Raw genomic sequence first — 25080 nt, 5'->3', positions numbered from 1 at the left:
TTCTCTAACGGATCTTCTAACAAAGTGTTTGGTAATGACTCCTCGACTGATGTTCCTATCATGTTTACCTCTTCTATGCTCGAGTCATCTAGTTCAGAGGGTAGCTTACTAATATGAAAGACGTTCAGCTCAATAGTCATATTACCAAAAGACAAGTTCATAATACCAGTTCGACAATTAATGATCGCATTGGATGTTGCTAAAAATGGGCGACCTAAAATCGCTGGTATCTGGTTCTCTGGGTCAGGGACAGGTTGGGTATCTAGGATAACAAAATCCACTGGATAAATAAACTTGTCGACCTCAATAAGAACATCCTCGATCACACCACGAGGAATTTTAACGGACCTATCAGCTAACTGAAGTGTCATCTGGGTAGGTTTCATATCACCAAGTCCAAAAGAAAAGGAAAGTCTAACAAAAAATAATAAAAAATAATAAAAAATAAATAAAATGTCTCTCTTTTTTTAATAAAAACAAAAAAAAAATTTCTTTCGCTCCTTTCGCTTTTTCTTTTACTCCAAGTCTTTAAGTATTCACCAAATCTTTGGCAAAATTTTCTTTCGCTCCCAATTCCAAAATCTGTAAGGAAAAGACAAAAACCCAAAAACGTAAAGAAGAACAAATAAAATAAAAACAAATAAAAACCTAAAAAAAATCTAAAAACTCTAGCCTAAAGACAAGCCCGCGTCGGCGGCGCCAAAAATTGATGTGATCTCAATAATGTTGTAGTAAAAAGGTTCGTTGAGGCTTGTGAAAGCAATGGATTTTTAGACTTATAAAACTTAAAAGTAAAGAAAACTTATTACAAAATTGACTTCAAGATATTAGAAAACAACCAAGACACTGATTTCACCATTACACATGAATAAATTATGGTAAACAATCCAAAACTCTAATTATCTTTTAAGACTCTTATTTCTTAATTCACAAATAATCTGGAAAATTCTCAAAAATTAATTGTATCCTAAGCATAGATTATCTAAACAAAGCATAACCTATCTAATTGAATCACAACTAATTAAGAATTTTTTTGCAAACAATTAAAAACTCTGCAAAAGCAGTGATTGAGTGAATTATAAATTATAAATTAGAGAAAATAAATGATTACCAATTATTCATGCGTAAATAGCGTCCTCATTGCCTTGGTTGTGGGAGAAATTAGCCTCTCATCATGTTGGAAACACGTTCAAAAGTTGATTTCATTTCTGCTCAAAGATGGGTTTACAAATGATAAAAGTGTGAAAATAATTAAAGTTACAGAGAACGATATATGTTGACTGTCGCTGTCACTGTAACAAATAAGACTGTCCTGCGACAGTCGCTGAAACTGTAGCTTTTAAGACTGTTCTGTAACAGTCTTAATCACTGTAGCATAAACGACACAAGTGTGTGCGTCTTATGTTCTTCGTGTTCTTCAGCAGCAGCAGAAAAATGGCAGCTCTGTAACTTGATTTTTTTTCGACTTTCTGGTGCTCTAAAACTCTCCCAAACTATCCTCCCCCTTACTGATATCCCATCACCTATTTATAACCCAGAAACAACAAAATCTCACGTAATAACTTCACATAATCCTCCATTACTCGGCAGTGAAGAAATATATTCTCGGGAATATTTTCTTCCGTGCGCCTGTTGTACACGGAATTGATCCAGCACGTTTCTACCTAATACCAGTAGCAGTTATACATGCAATATCCTCACAAAATCTCCTCAACATGGCACAAAAATCCCGAGTATCTTTCCCATACGTGGCTTGCCCTGTTTTCTTCTTGCGAGTTATCCAACCAAATTTGATCGAAACAAACACCCATACCAGCTTTGTCATGACATATCACGTCTACCCACTAAGTTTCAGGGATTGAATCTCACTAAATCACGTCCAAAATTCGATCGAAAATTCTACCAGCAACTGTGACTATTTTCCCGCCAATTTTCATTTTTGAATTTTTGGAAGAAGATGTCCTCCCCTTAATCCTGTACGGATGTCCCTTTAGCACTTGCCCTGGGGTGCAAATAGTATTTTTGGGCATAAATAGTAATTTTTCTGGGATTCCTTCAGCGCATTTCTGGGGTGCCTTTAACATATTTCGGGGGTGTAAAACACCACTTTTCGAGCCAATTTCGCCGCAAGAGCTTATTTTTCCAAAAACATCTACAAAAACATAAAACACCATAATAAGTACGAAATCGAGTACTAACAATACAGAACATTGAGGACAAATTAGACACAAAAATGTGTCTATCAATATATTCGGTTATTAATGTCGAGTACCTGAAGTTTTTTGAGCCACCATTATAGACGATGATGGAGACGACAAAATGATCTTGCTACATAAAGAAAACTTGTGGTTTTATCGAGGAAAACTACTCAAAGATGATTGCATTATGGAAAGAATGGCAACTATAGGATACGACAAGAAGAAAATGAGGCTTTGTAATTGGATATCTAGGTCAAGTTATATTGAGAGTAAAATTTTAAATTTTAATTTTAGGAAGGAATATGTACAAGACTGCTCCTATCAAAGCGAAAGATCATCATACCGGATGTTAAACCGCAGTACACAAAACCCATCTGATACTGATTTAAAAAGAGAGGGTACCAAGTACACCACTAACTATTTCGTTTGATAGGAGAATGAACCCGTGAAGTACTTTTAACAATCAAAATAATAACTTTTAATGCGGAAAATTAAAAAGCACACACAAAGAATTTTGTTAACAAGAAAAACTGCACTGCCATAAAAGCCCCGGAACCTCGTCCAACTTTAAATACCACACTGTATTAAACCGATAAATACTCTATCCAACTTTGGACTGGATTTTAGTTGAAATCAAATTAGACCTCCAAGCAATTCAGCTGCGGTCATGCTCATGTACGTCTATGATCCCATCGTGGTTCTACGCACTTGATCCCTTAGATGACGTCCTTTACATCCTAAGAGTTTCTTCAGCCTCGGTGAATACTTTTGATAACTATTTGACTCTAACAAACAAGCCTATTTGATTTCCCTTTCGATATGTTTTGTTGGATCATAGCTCGGTTGAACCCACCAAGTGTTGGTATGTCAAGTTTGGTTGTCATATTTTAGTGAATCAAAACTCATTTAAAGAGTCTCTTGATTATTTACTAGAGTCAACTTCGTATAGGTTTACTAGAAAGTTATTAGGATATGAGACTTACAAGGATTACGTGAAGACTTGAAGAATGTGAAGAAGTAAGGAGCTACAACGACGACATCATCCTTCCACTTGAGGTTAATAATATTTGACTTGAACTGTTTCATTCCTAACGTATCTTTCAAGTCGTGCATATTGAAAACATAACTGCGAAAATGTGAATGATTATACTCTAGTTAGACATAATATTAAGGAATTGCAATACGAAGTATAATGTCTATCTTCTGAACTTCGTATATAAGACATCGACATAATCGTATCAATGCTATTGTGATTATGTATGGGTATGGGTGGAGATTTCGTCCTAGGAAACAATGTTTTACATTCGTTTAAAGGAAGTAAATTCATGAACTTGTTTTGTGAATCGAAAGGGAAATCTTTGGATTACCAATATGTGTGTTTAGTATAACCGCTCATAACTTGTTTATGTATCTTGGTAAAACTATTCACAAGACCTGACTTTTGTATTGGTATGACTTTTATTAGTGAAATCGATCTTAATTAATCACCTGAGATGGTATGATCGATTTGTTGTAATTGGTATGACAACCTCTGGACATTGGGGAACCGATCATAGTAAGAGGTGCAACCGATCACAAAAGGGGAATCGATCTTTGTAATGGTGCAACAAGTTTTTAGTTATTGGGGAACCGATCCTATGAACATGTGCACCAAGTACAAGTTAGATACCATATATATGTGGTAACCAATCCTAGTACCTAATCAACCAATTTTTGGAAAGCTAGTGTGACCGATCCTAGTACCCACATGGAGGTAGAACCGAAACTTGTTTTGGTAGAACCGTGAAACCCATGTTTAGTGATTTGATAGGATAGTCAATCACATAGTTCTTGGAAGTCAGATGAACCAATTCTAAGCTTGTTTGGAAGTGTGGCAAACCAGTTCCAAGATGGTAAATATGAAAAAGGATTTGCCAATTAAAGATGTCGACATACTTTGAACACGTGCAGTAATTCTTACCTTTTATTGTTCAAAGATATTCCTTGATATCTAAAGGAGAATCCCGTATCAAAATAAATTGAGAATCTTTTAATTAAGGTTTTTAGTTTTATATGCTTTTAATTTCCAGCAATTAAAATGCATATCTTTAGAAAATAAAAATTAGTAATGTGCATTTACTAGTTGGAGATTTTCTACTGAGATTTCGGTCAGTATTTGGACAAAGCATTTCCAGGAATTATGGAAACCGAATTTTGAAATATATTTCATATCTTGAGAATATTTTCGGTTTTGGAGATTCCTTGGTGTCCAAACTTCCTTGGTCTATAAATATTGAAGTTTGCATTTAAAGCAAACTAATCCTCAAAGCCATTAAAACTACCTAGTCATGTTGTTACTGGTGGAGCCGTCTATCAGAGAGGAAAGTACCCTAATTAGGAGAAATCTCTTACGACCGCTCGTTTTAAAGACTTCTTTGGATTGGGAAGCTATACGAGTACCGTTGGTGTGAAACTAGATAATTGCAGTTTATTATTAGTTTTCGATTGATTTGATTGAGTAACGGTTGTTGAAACTTTGATTGCACCTAGTTTGTTTATGCTTGAAAATATTCTCTTCTGATATAAGATTCACTCAAACTAGATCGAAGTTTCGACGGGGATCTTTAGACTGTTTGTAGATCTAAAGACGTCTTGTGATAATCCATTGTTAACAGACTTCGTTCTGTGTGTGATTGATTACAAGAGACTCAAGTTGATTGTGTGCAAGTGTTTATTGAAGATCTAAGAAGATTTGAAGACGAAGAAGATTTCTGATTTGGGTTCATAATCTTTGGTGTGCACAAAACTTGATCGGCTGGGGATATAACTATAATCGGTTTATCTTTGTGATAGATTGGATTGATTAGTTGAGTAGATCGGCATCAATACAATTTTTTGTGATTCAAAGTATTGATTACACAATCTTAACAATTACTTTGGTAGTTGCTGAAAAGATAGATCTAAGGACCTGACAAAGGAGTTTATTGGGATAAACGGAAGAGCCTTTTGTCAAACTCATATCACTTGTTTGAAAAGAGTTGTTACCGAACAGATTTGTTGTTCCTTTACTGTTTGGAATACGAACCAATGGAATTGTTCCAAGTGCGTGACTTATTGCAAGTTGGAGGCGCAGGGATACATACGGAACTAGGTGAACTATAGGTTTAGTTGCTTGGTCTCAACTATATGAAGTTGGTTTAGATTTTGTATAGCGGCTTAATCCTGAGAGTATTCAATTCTGGACAAGGTCTCGGTGTTTTTCTGCATTTGCGGTTTCCTCGTTAACAAAATCTTGATGTGTGTTTTACTTTTCTATTTTCGCAATTATAATTATTTTTATTATAATTAGAAGTAAAATACACAAACTTTAATTCCTATTTACTTGATAGCAATCCTATTGTGTTTGGTTAAGTCCGAACCTATTATCAAGTAAACATACTTCGTTGTTGTATTGTCTTGATCTTGTATCCATAGTCAATCACACTATCTTGTTATCGTATTGTCTCGATCTCGTACCCACAGACGATCACACAAAGTATGAACCGATTAGTTGTATCCATAGACAATCACTTTCGGAGAAAGGACTTATAGGTGGAAAAGTTTTAGATTGAGGTATATTTGGGTACCCTCATCTTTTCATGTTTCCTATTTGAAGTTTTCAAAGTCGTGATCTATTATAGTTTGGTGAAGAAACCTAGGTTATAAAATACGACTCTAGCTATGAAACTGAGACACAAGAGTGCCATGGATTCAAAAATCTTGTTGCAAGAGTCTCTCTATTTATAATTTTTCAAGGCTACGGGTAGCTTTGGTTTCAAGCTAGCGTTTCTTGGAATTCAAGCAAACACTTTCCTAGTTTAGATGAAATTCTAGTTATAAATTCATAAAAGCATGTGAAAAAGTATGCACCATTGTCTAGATAATTGGAACCGTGCACAATGATAGTCCATGGCGTCTAAGTAAGCTTGTAAACCTACAAGCAATAATAATGTTTAATAACACCAAAGACTCAAACAATAATCCACAAGCTCAAAGTAATTTTTCGAATAAATTTGTCTTAAAAGTGTATATGAGAGATGCAGCAAAAGTGAACTGGCGTGGTCAAGGTATGCACAAACATCTTTGCTTGACCTTTGGCCGTTCGTGAGCTTTTGCCTTATGGAAATGGGTAAGTATGCATATATCGGGTATATGTACCTCTTGGAAGTTCGTGAAGTCAGGTCCATGGGGTATGCATACCTTTTGACAGTTCGCGAAGTCAGATCAGAAGGTATACGCATCGGGTATGCATACCTCTCCAAATTCCAGAAATCAGATGTAAATAGTGGCATACCGGGCCTGCATACCTATCATGTTGGCGGAATTCAGATTGACTAGGTATTCATACTGGGTATGCGTACCTTGCTCCAGGCAGTGTAACTCTCATTCTTAGTTTGAAGCATTTCCAATAGTCATAGACCGTTTACAACTGTTTACTTGGGCAATTTCCAAATGATCAGCTTAAGTAAAAATAGTTTGTGAACAATGAATTGTTCTAACTAAGATTGCTAAAGATATATGAACGGACATCCATTGCTCGAATCATATTTCGAGAGTGCAATTAAAACACGCTCGAACTCTAATTTATTCTTTACAATATTAAATCTATTAAAATTATATGACATAGTCTCATAAGATAGAACGGTAGATGTAATGAGTAAATATGATTTGTCAGTTTTCACATACCTCTTTGCCGATGAAGTTTTCGCAAATGTCGTCGTTTGTTTTTCTGTCTTCAATCTTCGAGGCTTATTCAATGATTTTTCTCATACTCAACTACCATGCTCTAATCCTAATCCGAGACTTGACTTTAGTAAATAAGAAGCCTAATTAGTAAACAACCAAAATGTGGTTTGCAAACTGTGATGTCACGGGGTCCAAGAGCATAGCTCAGTGGTATCCCATCAACTCCAGTAAGGAGGAAGTCAGGGGTTCGATCACCACCGTAGTAGAGATTTGTATTTAAATTAGTTGTATAGAGGGGTTTGGCGGGGTTGGGTCTAGCAGGGGATAGTCCAACTGGCTGGATTTGGGTAGGGGCCTGGGTCCGGGTTTAGCTTATAAAAAAAAACGTGATGTCACGAGTGACTTCATATAAACAGCTTTTCATTAGTGAATTTATTTATGCAGCAGCACGAGCACCCCTGAAATGCTGACGGAAACGCATCGGTTGGCACTTTCCTTCCATTTTCCATAAAGTCAGAAGAAAAACTCTTTGTCCTTCTAGACTGTATAAAGCGAGACGGCAATTTATATCCACCGAATCCAATACTCGCACAGGGGTTAGAAAAAATACCAGAAAATTCGGTTTTTCAAAATTTTGTTTGCTGCGCACGATTGACTACCGCCATTAAATTCCTCTTCTCCACACAATGAATTACTGAATTGAATGAGCAGCAGAAACAGCAAAGGTGGGCAAGTTCTTTCGTAAAAATGGCAGAAGCAATTGGGAAATCTAATATTGAAGCAACAGCCACAACAACATCGACATCAACTTCTACTAGTACTAAATCTGGATCTCGATCTCTCTGGCCTTCCGTTCTTCGCTGGATTCCAACATCTAATATTCATATCATTGCTGCTGAAAAGCGTCTTCTTTCCTTAGTCAAGTTAGTACATCTCTAAAAACCCTAAATTTTGCTCTTTTTCGTGACTAATTTGGGATATTCATGATGTTTTTTCTTTAATTTTGTCGATAAATTCTTTGTGTTAATCTTTAATAGGCCAATTCCATTTCCAAATAATATGGGCAACATTTTGGTAAGGAATTCTTGGCTAATTTTGTGAATTATCTGCATTGTAGAACTCCATATGTTCAGGAGCAGGTTAATATAGGATCAGGACCACCTGGATCAAAAGTTGCATGGTTTCGTTCTGCGAGCAATGAACCTAGGTTTATAAATACTGTTACATTTGATAGTAAAGATGACGCACCAACACTTGTTTTGGTTCATGGGTATGGTGCTTCTCAAGGATTTTTCTATCGGAATTTCGATGCTCTTGCGAGTTGTTTTAAGGTTATTGCTATTGATCAACTTGGGTGAGTTGTTGTTGTTACTTCAATTCGCATTATCTGTGTGTCTTGATTATCCTTACTCTTACTTGAAGTTTATGTCAGTAATACCATTTATTTGCCTCATCTGTGCTTGTTTTCTATTTTTACAGCTGGGGAGGATCGAGCAGACCTGATTTTACATGCAGAAGCACAGAAGGTTGGTTCTCTTATTTCTAAGCGATAGGCTGCTTAATTAGGAATTGAAATTTGAATCTAGAATCAGTTTGAAAAAAAAATGGGTATGCTAATTGGTAAAACAGACAATTAGGCTAAAGGACCATTTGCACATGGTTTTCTTTAGGAAATAGAACATACCTATCTCATTTACCATGCACATTTTAAAATGCCTACCCAAATTTATACAGGATACACTATGCAGCACATTTTGGTGTGCCTTCAAACACCAGAGATATGCACACCGAAACGTGGATACTGAAATTCATTGCATGGTACTTTTTGTCAAAGAGAAAATGTGTGTCCTAAAAACTACTGACTTCAAATTTTGGTCCTTAAGCCTAACAGTCTTCTTGTAACAAATACTCTACTTTTGTTCTTTTTATTCGAAAGTGTATCAGGGTTGAAATAATAGAGATTTTATTGAAGTTTTAGTTTTGCTTGGATGCAGAAACTGAGGCCTGGTTCATTGATTCCTTCGAGGAATGGCGCAGAGCTAAAAACCTCACAGACTTCATTTTACTAGGTCATTCTTTCGGCGGGTATGTTGCGGCCAAATATGCCCTCAAGGTGAATATTTGGATTTGGTTAGTGTTTGTTGCGACAGAAATATCATACCTTTGTTTTTTATAAACTCTAATAAAACTTTCTTCTGCAGCATCCTGAACATGTTAAGCATTTGATTCTGGTGGGATCTGCTGGATTTTCTTCAGAAACCGATGCAAAGTCTGAGTGGCTTACTCGATTTAGAGCGACATGGAAAGGAGCTGTATTAAACCATCTGTGGGAGTCCAACTTTACACCTCAAAAAGTAGTTCGGTAAGTCCCATACATCTCTCATGTTTTTGCATAGACATAGAGATATGTTTGTTTCAAACTTATAATATGAATCATCTTATTTGGACATTCTTCTTAGTTCTTATCTGTAGCCCCCTAATTACGTGACATTCAATGTGCTAAAACCCTTTTGAGAAGTAGACTCAAGAAAAATCTTATCCTCATATTTTTACTCTAGTTTATCTCTCCATCAAATTGTGTATCAGTAGTGGCTATGGAAATGCAGCTGAGTTTTAGGTTTATGCTATTTATAGGTCAAAAACTAGTATTGTTATGGAAGTTTTTTTTTACCAAGGTAGGAAGAGTTTACTGACATTTTTTAATACTTTATTTGTTGCATATGCTGATTTCCATTTTCTGGAATATGAATTTTGATTGAATTGCGTTTTCATATGTAGAGGTCTAGGTCCATGGGGCCCTAACCTGGTCAAGACATACACAAGCAATAGATTCAGAATAACTTCGCCTAGTGATGTAATGAATCAAGAGGAATCCCAATTGCTCACAGGTACTTTTGAGTTCTAACATACAAAATAAACGTTCAACCCGAGATGGAAAAATATATTTCTTACACCATGTCAACCAATTGCAGATTATGTTTACCATACTCTTGCTGCCAAAGCTAGCGGAGAGTTGTGCTTGAAGTACATATTTTCTTTTGGAGCTTTTGCACGGCAGCCCCTCCTTCAGAGGTTTGATGCTGTCACATTTACTTGCAGTGATTTCATTATTTACCTACCATTTCTCCCCTTATCTTAAATTTTTTGTTTTATACTTGCAAGACGTATCATAATTTCTTAAAGTAGGCATAGTTGATTTTCTAGCTAATCCTTTTAGTTTATAGTTGTAAATTTTGGTACACTTATTGCATAATTCTTAAAAGTAAACGATAGAGTAAGACCGATTTATCTGATTAGAATTTAATGGTTGCAAGCACATGTATGATCACACATGCGTATCATGTTCAAACCTCTTCCCAAATGCACGATCAATATTAGTAATCTTGCTATATTTATACCTCTACTAATCTTAATAAGCTTATAATTGTGCTGAGATCTGATATGGCTCCTCCTTTATCTTTCTTGGTGCAGAGCATCGGAATGGAAAGTGCCAACCTCCTTCATTTATGGTACGGATGATTGGATGAGCTACACAGGAGCCCAGAAAGCTCGTGAGAATATGCCTGTCCCTAGTGAGATTATTAGGGTACCGCAGGTCTGTCTTTCTCTCTCTCTCTCTCTACCCTCACAGGCACACACACTGCACGATGCATAAACAAACAAAAACACATATGTAAGCATGCAAACACACCACCCTATTTTGAAAATAAGGTTACCGGCAGGAGTCAAATCCTTTTATGAACCACCAACACTGCACTCTTTGGTGAGATCGAGGCTCATTCACCTTGACGGTTACAGTTCAGATGGTATTATGGTGTTGGCTGCAATCTTAAATTTGTGGTTGGGTTATTTGAGCCTTGTAAGCACCCTTAGCTACTGGTATCAGAATGAAGTCCAAACTTACTTTACATTGACCATTAATGATTAACATGCAATGATGATTTCTGCAAGCCAGGATATGTTTGCATCTTTATTTTTACTGATGCATCATTAGCAATTTTGCAAGAGTAACAGAAAAAATGTACAAATGTTTGATTGCAGGCGGGTCACTTTGTGTTCATAGAGAATGTACCAGGGTTCCACTCAGCTCTCTTTTATGCGTGCCGTAAATTTCTATCTCCTGACAACTACGAGGATTTGCCCTTCCCTGACGGCCTCATTTCTGCTTAAAGGAAAATAACACAAAAGGAATAGAAAACCATTTGTCTATAGGCCATTCTTATTAAATTGAAAAAGATTTCGATTACGGTATCATTGTATTTTCTGTGTCTCTTAGCATCAGAATTCTTGTGTTGTATTTCTTTCCCTAAATCAATTTTCATGTACATAACAATAACAATTATAAAAATAAGTGTGTTCATTTAGCTGTGGTGCCAACTAGCCTGGAACCATGTAATAACTGTAAACCATAAAAAATATAGTAATTTCTAGTTGGAAGGAATAATCATCAGAGTTTTTTCTTCAATAATCATAAGTTTTTTTGTTCTTCCAAGGGGTTGATAGTTGTTGGAACACTTCCAAACTATTTATATGCGCCTAGTTGTGCATTATTCAAAACAAAGCTGACCCTTACTCAAAAGTTCACACTACAGTTTTATGAGATTTTCATCTCCAGCCACAGTAATTTAGTAACTAGGTGTATTTCCGATGGTAGTTCTTGTGAACTCACACCGGAAATTCTCCGGTCTCCGCCATATTGGCATAAATCCAACTGCCGTCAATTACTTGACCAATATAAGCTGGGTTGTCAGGTTGACTTTTTTACATGAAATCAGATGTTTAAAAACTAGATAAACGGTGCGATTGATGAGGACCATTGAAATTTCGTGGAACTCAGCTGTACTAGATACCATCCCTGAAATAAACCCCATTCAAGGCATTTCTGAATCAAAAGAGTTTGGGGTTTTCTTCCTCTGCATCTCAAGTGAGTAGGTAAAATCGAAAATGGCGGTGGCTCAGTGGTGCGGCGCTATTGCAAGGAGAGTCATGATGGCGGAGAGAGTAGCAGCGAAGCCATCTTTGCCAGAACTGTGCGGTCGTGGTGACAAAAGAACGAAGAAAGGGAAAATATTCAAAGGAACTTTTGGAAATTCAAGACCAAAGAAGGAGAAGCAAATTGAAAGGATTAAAGAAAGGGTTGAGGTTCCTACATCTACTCCTTGGCCTCTTCCTTTCAAGCTCATATGAAACCTTAAACTTGGATCTCTCTGAATGAATCATCCACAGACGCAGGAACTAGAAAAAGCTAAGTTGTATTCTGGCAACCTCTTTATTGGATATTTTATTTAGGGTTAATATCTTTTGTTTCTGAACGCAAATTGAAGTCTGTACATTTTGATTTGAGTGAATGAATGTTTTTTTTTGAATTCAGAATAATGATTCTCATTTATCTGTTTCTTTGCAATTGAAATCTTAGGGTTAGTTTATAGTTTAGGATAGTCAAACATGTCATTATACGCTATTTTAACCTTAACCTGCCTGATATGATTGGTCCTAGAGAACTAGATTCAGAGCATCAATTGGTTTTTGTCGATACCACTGTGAAACTGAATTTGGAATGGAGAATATAGGGACTGAGTGTTTCACACCAAACATACTTATAATTTTTTATAGCCGGGAAGATAGCATAATAGTTTTACTTAATTTTGAGCTGCTGTTTGCTAATACTGTCAATATGCTACGAACTTGATTGCTTTATATCTGGTTCTTATTTTATACGTTTGAGGAATATGGTTGATAGAAGTTATCTTCACTGAAATAAGTCTATATCGATGTCATCTCAAACTCCATACACATTCTTGTTGGGTGTAAACACTAATCAGATGGAGATTGTGCTTGTGTGTTAGGTTAGTTTCATAAGTTTGATACTTGTAGTGGGTCGGTGGCTATCATAGAGAACATCACAACTCAGTATCACATGTTTGTTACTTTCGATATCAAAATGTAGAATAAACAAAAAGGCTAATTATACCTTTGGAGAGGATTATCTCGTAGAGACAAGGGAACCGCCTGTCAATGATGAGGTGGGAGAGAGCCTATATAGCTAGCTTATGAGCCAATTATATTGACCCTTACGCTTGATAAAGATAAGTTAAGTGTTGTGGGGAGCTTTTCTCCTGATGTCATGATCCACAGGCAAGAGGAGCTCTCTGAGATCAGATCTTCAGCTTCTCCTTCAATGTTGTCAGCATGAACAAGCTGGGAAAGCTGAATCTCGAGTGACATACCTATAGTTTCAGCAACAATGGGAGTGTCAAGATTTGAAGAAAGAAATCTGTCGTTATCTTCTCTTGCAACAACAGCAAAGGAGGTATTTAGATTAAGAAATAGCTCCAATTTAATCTGGATAGAAGCACTCTTGTTGATGATTTGATTCAGTTCGTTAGTTGGCTACCTACTGATACTTCGTTTTTGTCTTTTCCATTGTTACCTACTGTTACTAGAGACAGGAGAGTTTTCATTGTTGTAGTCATTGATAATTTTTGGATCAGCTTGCAGGTGAACCAATCATCGTTAACAGTCTTCCTCCCCCTCCCTAGGATTTGTATCCGCGACTCTTCAACCGGTTCCTAATGCCTATCCCCCATCAGACAAACATTGATGAAGTATTAGTTACACTGCTAGTTGCTAGAGTAGTCTGACAATGGTTTCTTTTTCTTTTTCTGCCTTTTACATTAATTGGGTTTTCTCAGGTTTATTGCTTCCTGTTGCTCTATTGATTTTGTTGACATTGAAATTAAATTTAGGAATCATCATCATCCCTTTATTGTCTGTTCAGTGGAATCTCTTCTCTGCTCTGGTCATCTCGTTTTGAGTATATTATGAAGTGGAAATTTGGTTTCATGTCACACACATTGCACTTAAATCTTCCTTATTGGGAAGATCCATCATTTGACCTGCAAATCTGAACTTGTTGCTTATAAAACAGCCACACAGGGACGCTTCGAGTGGTTGTGTTTAAGTTTGAAGCTTCAGACACACCAAACTTTTGAGTTGAACATGCCCACGCCAACCTGAACTAATCATCCAGGACTAGATATAATAAGAAAAGCCTATCTATCAGTATCACAATAATCTGCCATCGGTGATTCAGTGACATGGTTCACCATGTAGGGTATCAGCACCGTATCGGTCCTCCATGATAGAGATACGATACGCTGGTATTGGTAATACTACCGGTACTGACTGGTAAAGACCAAAATTTAGTGATTCTTGGCTAATTAAGGTATTGTTGTCCTCCATAGCACAGATTTGTGCATTAGTAGATGTTTAAATACGTTTTCAGGTACAATATGTTACTACCTCCGTTTCAGGATTCATTTTTGCCTAACTTGTAGATCAGAATAATATTTGGGAAGTAGGTGATGGTAATAGTATCAGTATATGAGAACATAATTAGGTACCAGACCTAGGAAACAATTTAGCTCAGTACCGTAATGTCTCCAATAACTCTCAAACACTTTGTGGCTGATCTTTTAGACCCAACCACTGAAAAGTGAAAATTTTCCTTGATTAATCCTCTGTTTCCAGAGTATGTGACAAGAATAATATGCAAGATAAACTGTTCACAAATATGAACGATTGTCTGAAGAAGGATAAATTTAGATGCTGTTGACTTTCTCTGGTGAATTCACAGTCAGACCCATGTATGACAAATTTGATGAAATATGATTGGGTTCTAATAACCTAAATGCAAGATAAATTCTGGAAAAACTTGCGGAAAATAGAGACCGTTTCAATGAATTAAACTCTTTATCTGGAAATGTCTACAAAATGCACAAACAACAAAGGCTAGATTATATGGAATTGTTGAAGATTTTTCTCCATATTGTTATTTCGGTCGTGAGGAAGAGGACTGTTGAACAACTCTTTTTTTGGTGTCAAGTTTATGAAGCTGTCTGGTCTTTACCTACTCATTCCGTACAGTTTCATTTCAATAGTTCTTCCAAATTCCTAGATAAGATGCAAGCGCCTATCAGTAATAATCTAAAAAAACTAATCCAATGTTAAAACTAATTAGGTAGGGAATATTTTGTATTACGGCAAAATGATCATTTTTGTCTTATATGGTAGGATTCAAATAATTAGAGTAGGTCCTTCATGAACTCTCTTTTATTTATAAAGGCATCTATTGAGGCCATATTATTCAAATTTTACTAGTACACTTGCTTGGCATTTCAGGTTTCTCCTTCTTATATAAGCCACATGGGTTCTCTGCCAAGAATCTAATCATGCATAAACGTCAACACCCCAAAACTTGGCTGGCTGGTTGGTCCTATATTTCCGGTCCACATTCTTGATCGACTCCATGTCCTCCCTGGTCAGCTCAAAATCGAACACTTTGAAGTTCTCTTCCAACCTCTCAAGTTTGGACGACTTAGGAATGACAACTTTGTTCCTCTGGATACCCCAACGGAGAACAACCTGAGCAATTGTTTTCTTATACTTCTCGGCAAGAGCCTGCTCTCAGGAAATTAATAAATGATCAAATCAATCATACCCACATAGAAGTTAAATGAAGGGCGTGTATACGTACTTTGATAGCAGGGTCATCCAAACAGGATACTGAACCGAACAACTTGGTGTTAGCCACAGCACCCCCCAATGGTGTATGGGCTGTGACGCAGACTTTTGACAGAACTTGACGAGACTATCACGTTGGAAATATGGGTGACTTTCAAATTGATTCACAGCAGGCTTCACCTTCGAGTAAGCCAGACAATCTCTAGTGAGGAAGATGTCGTAGTTGCTGCGTACATGTATTTGGTTAATTAGGCAGTACCATTTTAGATTAAACGTAATTATTCTGCTTCAAGAAAAACTTCAGCTAGGAGGGCCATGCATGACAAATACTGTATTTCCGTCGAGATAACATTACCTGATCCCAATACTGCGAACCAAGCCTTTCGAAACCAAATCTTCCATAGAACGCCAAGTGGTTTCAAGGGATATGGTTGTATCTATTTTCAGCACAGCATCATCATCCAAAGCACTAGCAGTTGTACCAATACCTGCGTTTATATATGTGAAATGCGAATAAGACCACAAACCATTCACCAACCCTTTGAACCACCATCTTATAGTATTTTTTAAAATTATGTCCAACTAAAAGACATCTTATCAAAACTACACATCTATCTGCATAAAACAAGAATCAATATATAAACCGTTTTTTCAACTCTACAAAGTAACTACGTACGTAACACGGTTAAGGGTAAAATTACCAGTATGTTTTGTGGGCACTGGGAAGTGAACAAGGTATAGATCCAGATAATCTAGTTTAAGTTTCTCCAAGCTGTTTTTACAAGCCTCGATGACATGCCCATGGTCTGAATTCCACAACTGAAATTACAACAACAAATATAAACATAGGTTTCGACAATTATATGAAGTAAAAAAGAGACAAAACATGAAAAATAGTGGACAAGTTTGGACGTCTTATGTAAATCTTGCCTTGGTGGTAATGAAAAGATCCTCTCTCTTGACAAGACCAGATTGAAATGCTTCAGCAAGTGCTTCCCCAACTTCTACTTCATTTCGGTAATGAGCTGAAAAAGTAAGAGCCTGTTTGGTACAGTTTTCAAAAACAGTTTCCAAAAATAGTTTTCCACTGTTTTAAAAACATACTCTTTTTTCCTTGTTTTCATTTTCTAAAAATTGTTTGGTAAACTGTTTTTTAAAACAAGGAAAATCAACTAAATCGTATCAAATGTAAAGATTCTTCTAAGAGATAGTGATATTATCCATGACTCACTTGCAGTCATTCTCCCGATCTCTTACTTTGTTTTGAATAGAAAAAAAAGAACCAAGAAAAAAAAAGAGAAAACACAAAAAACAATAATTTGTTGTTTTCACTTTTTTGTTTTCAGAAACAGAAAACAGATAGAAAACATTTTCTGAAAATGTCCCTACCAAACACGTTTTCTCCTGTTTTTTGTTTTCTCTATTTTTAAAAGCAGAAAACTGTTTTTGAAAACTATACCAAACAAGCTCTAACTGTTTCTATTAATACAAAATCTGGGTATAAAATATGGAAGTAATAGAAAGGAAGTTATACCAGCACAATCAAAGTGACGATAACCAATCTTAATGGCGTTGATAAGAAGATCTCTGATTGATTTGCCTTCCATTCTCCATACACCCAAACCCATGTTGGGTAATAACAATTAAAACTGAAAAAATCAAATAACTAATCAATAAAACGAAGCACTTATCTTATTTTTGTGTTGTCTCCGATTCAATGGTTGATGTCTTGCACATCCCTGTTAAACATCATAGAAAGAAGAAACTGGTAATAGTAGATTGAGGCGCATGTTCAACATACTGTCCTTAAGACAAGAATGCCCGGCTACACTCTAAAAAGATGATGCTATAGCCCTACGGGTACATCTGCCTCCAAGATACAACAATCTTAACAAGCTTGAATAGCACATTCAAACTTGTCCTTCTAGAACTTGGCAGCGGAAAACTCACGAATCGTTAGCACTTAAAACCCTCGTATCAAACATCGAAAAAACGAAGAAGAAGTACTTAAAACCTTAGGGGATAAAAGAGAGGTTTTACTATATATATATACAATAAAAAATAATTCTTCATATATATAAAACCCTAACCCGATAAAATTTGGAAGGTGTTTTTATTTTTTGGAAAAACCTTTTTATTAGTAATTTTTATTCATATAAAACTGTATTTTTTTCAACAATCCCCCACATGAATAAAAATACGATAAAACACGGAAAACAAGGAATATCATGAATAGGCATAGGTGTCCATAAGGTCTTGAACCTTTGCTTAGTGAGAGGTTACCTGAACTACTTATTAGCCAGTGTCCATTAGGTCTTGAACTGTCTAACATTTGGTGTAACTCGCGATAACAACCACACATGATATCTCCACGGTTGCTGCCAAGCTCCGCCGTTGTGTCCATTTTGGCCCTGGACGTCTTGTTTCTCAGAATGCTCTAGAGAATCAGCTCATATTCTCATAGAAAGCGACCCACTTCCTCATTCAGATAGGTGAGTCCCATTAAGAGTGTTCACTGCTACACCCCACTTCAATCTTAAATTGAAACTATGGAACTCATTAAGACTTATTAAAGTCACCCTTCACATGCAGTCACACTATCACATCTACACCATAGGGAAGGAACAGAGAGAATATAATTCTCTGATAGTGTTTACCTTTACCTACCATAAATTAGTTGTCTCATTCGAAACCTTGATCTTGGGATCTCCAGTCAGCAAGGTTGAGTATCCTTCATGGCAAGTTTATTTTATATGAGCTTAAGTCCCATTCCCCCTCGATGTATAATTACGAACTATCTCTTTAGAAAATCCTTTCGTCAAAGGATCACTAATTTTTCTGTTGACTTCCCTAAGTCTGTGAGGTTCTCTTTTGACTTTACATGTCTACTGAGACCTCTTTTTGACTTCACGAATCAACTAAAATTACTTCATTAAAGAGTATAGTTGTCTTACCGAATTAGCCTTCTTCGAGTATGTCTAGACTTTGTCATTGCTCATTTACTTTAGACTCACATAGTCAATTGAGTTTCTGCAATGATGGCCACAGGCTTCGGTCACAGAGGAATATCTTCTAAGAAGCATCTTAGTAATCATTCGTCTTCCTCTTATGCTTGAATTAAAGCACACGAACTTTGATTTCTTCAATATACAAGTTCAGCTTGTCTGTTTTAAGGACTTCCTTAGACAGACACTCCTCAAGAGGATACACACATAGGCTAAGATTTATCCATAGCCTGAAACAACAACATCTCTTAAGGTCAGTACAATATGTATTACATACACAATTTAAGATGTACCTCAAGTATCGCAAATATCTAATCAGATCATCCAGTAATTCTCTTGAGATACATGGGTATTTGTATACATCTGATATACTGCACATTTACAACACACATTAAACGCATCGAGTTTGACAAAAACCATTTCCTTCAGAATTTCTTCTGGATCCTTTCGATCATTTAGATCATATCAGCCATCTTGGTCTTTCAGTCAAATCATAAACATATCACATGTTTCATAGGTGGTTGTAAAGAATATATCACATAATTGAAATTAATTATGTACCTCATGCATTCCAATCTCTGGTCTTCTAATCAGAGCATCCCTGTGATTTCCCAGGTTAAACGCGGATATGCACATCTGTTTTGCAACACGTACTAAACACGTTAGACAGAAATTATATAAAAAAAAAATATTTGGTTACCTACTGATCCTTTAGACCATGTCAACCGCATATTAGTTTCCTGTCAAATCTAAAGTGGTCCATAATCACGTGTCTTTCATATATTCTTCAAGGTTGTTTTATGCATTCATCATATACCTCTCATCGTTGATGGATTGCAAGATCACATGTCTTATCCCCCACATTTAAATACTTCTCTTAAGAATTATTTAAGACTTATCTCTTGGTTTGAGCAAGTGCAAACCGATAGCAAGTACAAGAATTAAGCATGAATAGGTGATGCTCTTCCCCTGAAACGAGCTTCACTATACCTTTGCATGCTTATTCAAAAGAATTGGCAAATTAAATTTCTCATACCGACGAGTACCGTTGTACCTTTAGCATGATTTTATTGATGGAGAAAACACTTTGATTCGCACAAATCTAGTGATTCCAGTTCCGGCATTCATCGCTTCGTCTTTGCACGTAAATTGTTTCCCCTCTTAACAAACCCGATGAAAAACTTTACGCCGCTTAACACCATCACTGGCCATCATGAACGGTATTTTGGACTCCTCATCATGCTCGTGTGATGCCAAATCTTCTACTAAAACGGAATAGGACCTTCTGGATCTCATCCATACGCTCATGAGTGTGTCTGGCATCTAAGAAAACCATGATTAGACGAGCTTCTTTGGAACTTCCACAACCATCCAATATGTAGTGACATTTCTCCTCCTTGATCTCTCATACGACTCATGAGAATCTTCACAACATCTTTCCCAGACACGGTATTACGGTAACGATCTGAGGCAGTATACCTCTTCTGATCAATCTTGTACTTGATATCTCTTAACTTCACTACTGCAACCACAGGTCTATCTGTATCTGGTCAGCAAGTATGACAAGGTCATGTAACTCATTCTCTACACGTATAATTACCCCAAAGCTCGTGTCAGCAAGCATGGCAAAGACATGTAACTCATAATCCCAACTCTGGTGGTAGCTCCAGAAGTTACTTCAGAGCTTCATGAGTACCAGAAACAACCTTCACATGATCCTCAAGCTTGAAGTAATTGCAAACATGTTTTTCATATGAAAAACACAATTCTGTAGTACAGATCTGGGTAAGGATATGCTCGTCCCGCAGCATGTCCGTCTTAATAGTTAGGAGGCATCATATACTCCACCCAAGATGATGCCACACCAGGATGTAAGATTCCAGGTACTGGGGTGTCCAATATATGCTCAACGTTGCAAACAACAACTCCTTCAGGAATTGATCTCAATGGCAAAACATTACCAACCATCAAACCAGCTTTCTTCCCGCAGTACAAAAACTGACCAGTGTACATACCCTCAGCCGCAACGAACAACTCCTTCTGATGCTTGTACCTGAATGGATGACGGAAGGTAACTCTAGCTAATGGTGCACCACTTCCTGGATCATGAATGATTTCGGTAACTACACCTTTCAAGTAACCATTCCTTTCACCAAAATCCAACCTCCTGAATTTTGTAGCTCCCTTACGATGATGAATATGGGATCTGAATATAGATCCAGCTCCCTTACGCTGAGCTCTGATAACTCTACCCATCTCTCTCGATCGGTCGGCGTTCTTCTCTCTGTGTTTCAAAACTCCCCAAATACTTCCACGGACAGTCTGGTCACCGTGAGAACTAATTTCTTCTGAGTTTCAAAATCGGTCAGCTCTGCATTTTCTTTCCCTGTCTCTAACTTTGTTCATAGCTCAGCTTCTCGTCACTTCCAAACAATAGTTTCCTCCTTCCTTCGCTGCTAACAACCAGCCGCCTGCTCAGCCAAATTCCCCTGCACAAAATCCTCTCCTGTACAAGCAGACGCCTGCTCAACCAAATTTCCCTGCACAAAATCCTCTTCTGATCAGCCAGAAGCATGAGCTTCAGACACTCCCTCTTTACGAAGGGGTCCGCTAGATCCATGCACCTAGCTTTATTTGCCAAAGCAGCAGCTGCTACCAGGTCACCTGCGTGCTTCAATATATTTCCCTTGGCTAGGTGAAATTCCTTAACAGTTGGAGCCCGCTTAACAGCCTCGTCTATTCTGGCAAGAGATGTCTCATATTTGCATGTCTGTCATAATACTGAGCTAACAAAAACAACGTCCACGTAAGTGTTGAAGGGGGCTCGTTGTCTTCCCTCCTTGGATATCCTCCAGTTGTGTGTATGAATCAATTACTCGACGATATCTCCCTTGCTAGGGTGCTCGTAAAGAATGGCATAGGTCAGAGAACAATGTCGGAACTCCCTAAGTGGAGTACATGTTACTCTACATGTTTCTTCATTTGATTATGGCAGTTGAACGACCATAGTTTGTATCTCATTAGTCATATCAATGAAAGGAACACAAGGATATCTATTCCTTGCGAAAACGCTAATTTTTCCGGTATTCATTTGTCATCTCTTTAGCATGCGTATCAAGTTGGATTTCGGAACATCAACCCCCTAGCTCGTTTAGATACTCTAGCCCAGATGATAGCTTGGTGCTGTCAGCTTTTTCTCCCAAATATCAAGTTCAAATGTTGATACACCTCTGAAGGTACCAGACATGTCGTAGCTTTCTGATAATCAATGAACCGAACACCAACTGGGAACTGAAACAACATTATTAGATTAACCCATCAACATTAGATCATGAGAGCAATCTTCCTTCAGGTAACCGATTAAGTCGTAGCTTGTTCTTGAGGACATCCACTGACAAACAATGAAGCCGTCACCACACATTGTCAACTCCCACGTATGACGTCCGTATGTTACTACACTTTCCACTACACACTTGTAGAAACGCCGGTATGTACCGTGCCCGATGATAACTTTCTTCTGTCAAAGGAATCAACCACTTGATTAATTAACAGATGCAAAAACATTCTCAATTAATTTAGCATCCCACACGCCACATGGTTAGCTCATGAGACAAATTAAAAGCCTGACTCATGATCTTAACCGAACAACATGATGGTTTCAAGTTTCAAATTCGGTATGAGAACAGTTCTTCGAGGCAAGGCATCAAACATCTACGTGACATAATTAAATTTAGTTTCCACTTTATCATATTACCCGTTTAACATATTTGGTAAAACAAGGAAACGAGAAACGAGAAACGATCAATTCCAATATACTTTTAAATCAATAATTAGGTCTCAATTACCCACTGTAAGGATTTTTTTCTTCTTCGGGTTCATACAAATTTTAGATTCATGATTATCAAGACCGACATTCAGCTTTAATTGTCCTAGTTATTAAATCCAATTCCGCAATTTTAATTGTTATTAAAAAAGTTTCTTGTCTTAAGATTGTTGGGTAATAACAATTAAAACTGAAAAAATCAAATAACTAATCAATAAAACGAAGCACTTATCTGATTTTTGTGTTGTCTCCGATTCAATGGTTGATGTCTTGCACATCCCTGTTAAACATCATAGAAAGAAGAAACTGGTAATAGTAGATTGAGGCGCATGTTCAACATACTGTCCTTAAGACAAGAATGCCCGGCTACACTCTAAAAAGATGATGCTATAGCCCTACGGGTACATCTGCCTCCAAGATACAACAATCTTAACAAGCTTGAATAGCACATTCAAACTTGTCCTTCTAGAACTTGGCAGCGGAAAACTCACGAATCGTTAGCACTTAAAACCCTCGTATCAAACATCGAAAAAACGAAGAAGAAGTACTTAAAACCTTAGGGGATAAAAGAGAGGTTTTACTATATATATATACAATAAAAAATAATTCTTCATATATATAAAACCCTAACCCGATAAAATTTGGAAGGTGTTTTTATTTTTTGGAAAAACCTTTTTATTAGTAATTTTTATTCATATAAAACTGTATTTTTTTCAACAACCCATTATTGGCATCTTTAAGCCATTGTTCAGTGTGATCTCCATCTCACTATCTCTCTCAGACTCACACTCCCTCTGCTTCTCTCAGATTCTTGATTGGAGTCTTGAAAGAGAATAACAAAGTTTTGGTGATTTTGGAGAGAGTTAGTTGTCTTTATATAATCATTTCTTAGGATCTTGCATATATTTGGATGAATATTTTAAAACACCGTCCCCAAAGTAGATATCTTCACATTTTGTTTTTTGTCCCAAAAATGTTGATACTTTACTAACAAGTAAATAGGGCGGATTGCGAAAACAAACCTTCTGCCAAAATTACCTAAACGAAATCCTTGGTCTTCTTTAAAAATGGCCACTTATTCATAAGCCAAAACAAATTCCAAATCTAATACAGTGAAGTGTACCCACCACTAATCGAGTCAGCATCCATTTAATTTTTCTTCACCTCGTCGGGAAACAAATGGCGCCAAAATTTCAAATTTTACTTTGTATTGCTCATCTTAATTCTGTTCCTGGCCGTGACTTGGAGGGAGTCTTGGTAGCCCCGTATCATCTTCTGCGCTATTAATAATACGTGCCCCATTTTGAATTTTCAGTTTTGTTGCGCACTGTCACTGAATGCTTTTATGTTCGGCGAGAGACATGAATATTGTAGTCGTAGAAAGTAATACATCCAACGTCTAACATTAGATGAGGTAATGCAAGATAAGTAAGTGAAGAGAAACATCTAAACACAAAATTTACGTGGTTCGTCATGATTACTTACACCCGGGGATGAAAATGCTTAGTAGAACACTCAAGGATAAATACACTTAGTCTTTCCTAGCTCTCCTATTTACCAAACAACCTTGGTATAGGGGCGGCATGGTTTAGTAGAGGGCGGCATTCTAATAAGACAAAAAGGATCATTACATGATCATTCAAGGTGTCCTTTATCAAAAAAAATTGAAATGACAAATTAACCCTCATAATTGATAACCTAGTGTAGTGATGATAATCAAGTTTAATGTTAATGATTAAGTTCACTTATATTAACTCAAAATCAAAATAAAATCAGATTTTAGAGTTTAAAAAAAAAAGTTTGGAGATGGTAGAGAAGTTTTAACCCAAAGTGAAGGTCAATTTCAATCAATTGAAGAAATTAACCAACAAAGTGAAAACCCAATGCCTGAAAATGACCAGGTATACTTCTAAATTAGTCCCAACTAGCTTTTTGTTGCTCAAATACGTAAAAAAATTCAATTTCTTACATTTTCAGAGCTAATTACGGTTGGCATTTCGCTCGTAACCAATCGTAATTCATAGTTACGGTTCGTAAAAGAAGAACTACCAACCGTAACTGGTTAAATTTGGAGAAAAACCCAATTGTAAAACCAGTTACGGTTGGTAACTAAATGCTCCATACCAACCGTAACTGAAGAAAATTTTCAGATATAAGAACATACGGTTGGTAATTGAACTATTACCAACCGTAACAACATCAAATTCTCCAGTTACGGTTTGTAATAGAGTTAAAATCAACCGTAGATTATATAAACCCAGAAATTTGAATTTTAATTTTCACCTAAAACCCTAATTTCTGATAGAAATTAAACTTAAATCGAACAAAATAAACTAAATCCTAACCGGGTTTTTCATAATATACCTCATATAAGTCATTACACTTGATTAATTTTCGAATCGCTGATTAATCGAAGACGATGAAATTTCTAGTTTTAATGGAGGTTACAGTTGATGGAGGAGAAGAGAAGATGAAAAAAAAAACTGATTTGATTTTTTCTGATTCATTAGGTTTAAAAAAAATTGATTTGATTTTTGGTTGATTTAAGGTGAAAAGGATAATCTAATCAATTTACATCCCTTTTAGGACATTCCCTAACCAACTAAAGAACCATTACTATCACAGTGTCGCCCCTCTACTGAATCATGTCGTCCCTATACGGCTATACCAAGGTGGTTACCAAACCTTCCTCTTTCCCGGTGCATAGGTGTGTATTTATAGGAAAACATGCACATACAACAAGACTATAGTGGTAAACTATTCTACCAGCCTCCTCGATGATCCCATCGTGTGGGTGTTAAGGTTCTCTCCCGATACACGTTGGCCG

The 25080-nt window shown here is 36.7% G+C and overlaps 2 protein-coding genes and 1 pseudogene across 2 annotated transcripts; 2 read left to right on the top strand and 1 right to left on the bottom strand.

Moving 5' to 3' along the window:
* The first annotated feature begins 7362 nt into the window (after positions 1–7362).
* On the top strand, positions 7363–11346 carry LOC113289621 (1-acylglycerol-3-phosphate O-acyltransferase-like). Its single transcript, XM_026538943.1, has 9 exons — positions 7363–7825; positions 8020–8256; positions 8382–8428; positions 8897–9015; positions 9104–9264; positions 9681–9790; positions 9875–9974; positions 10374–10497; positions 10944–11346. Exons 1-9 carry the CDS (start codon positions 7650–7652, stop codon positions 11070–11072), a joined length of 1203 nt encoding a protein of 400 aa, XP_026394728.1. The 5' UTR covers positions 7363–7649; the 3' UTR covers positions 11073–11346.
* A 437-nt stretch (positions 11347–11783) lies between these two features.
* LOC113329893 (30S ribosomal protein S31, mitochondrial-like) lies at positions 11784–12286 on the top strand. The gene has a single exon (XM_026576720.1). It carries the CDS (start codon positions 11847–11849, stop codon positions 12087–12089), a length of 243 nt encoding a protein of 80 aa, XP_026432505.1. The 5' UTR covers positions 11784–11846; the 3' UTR covers positions 12090–12286.
* Positions 12287–15131: 2845 nt separating this feature from the next.
* LOC113329882 lies at positions 15132–23017 on the bottom strand (annotated as a pseudogene).
* Between the last annotated feature and the right edge of the window lie 2063 nt (positions 23018–25080).

The sequence above is a fragment of the Papaver somniferum genome, chromosome 1, assembly GCF_003573695.1.
Source record: "Papaver somniferum cultivar HN1 chromosome 1, ASM357369v1, whole genome shotgun sequence".
NCBI classification, from domain to species: Eukaryota; Viridiplantae; Streptophyta; class Magnoliopsida; order Ranunculales; family Papaveraceae; genus Papaver; species Papaver somniferum.
The sequence above is the reverse complement of the archived record's forward strand: the minus strand, read 5'-3'. Positions and strand labels throughout refer to the sequence as shown.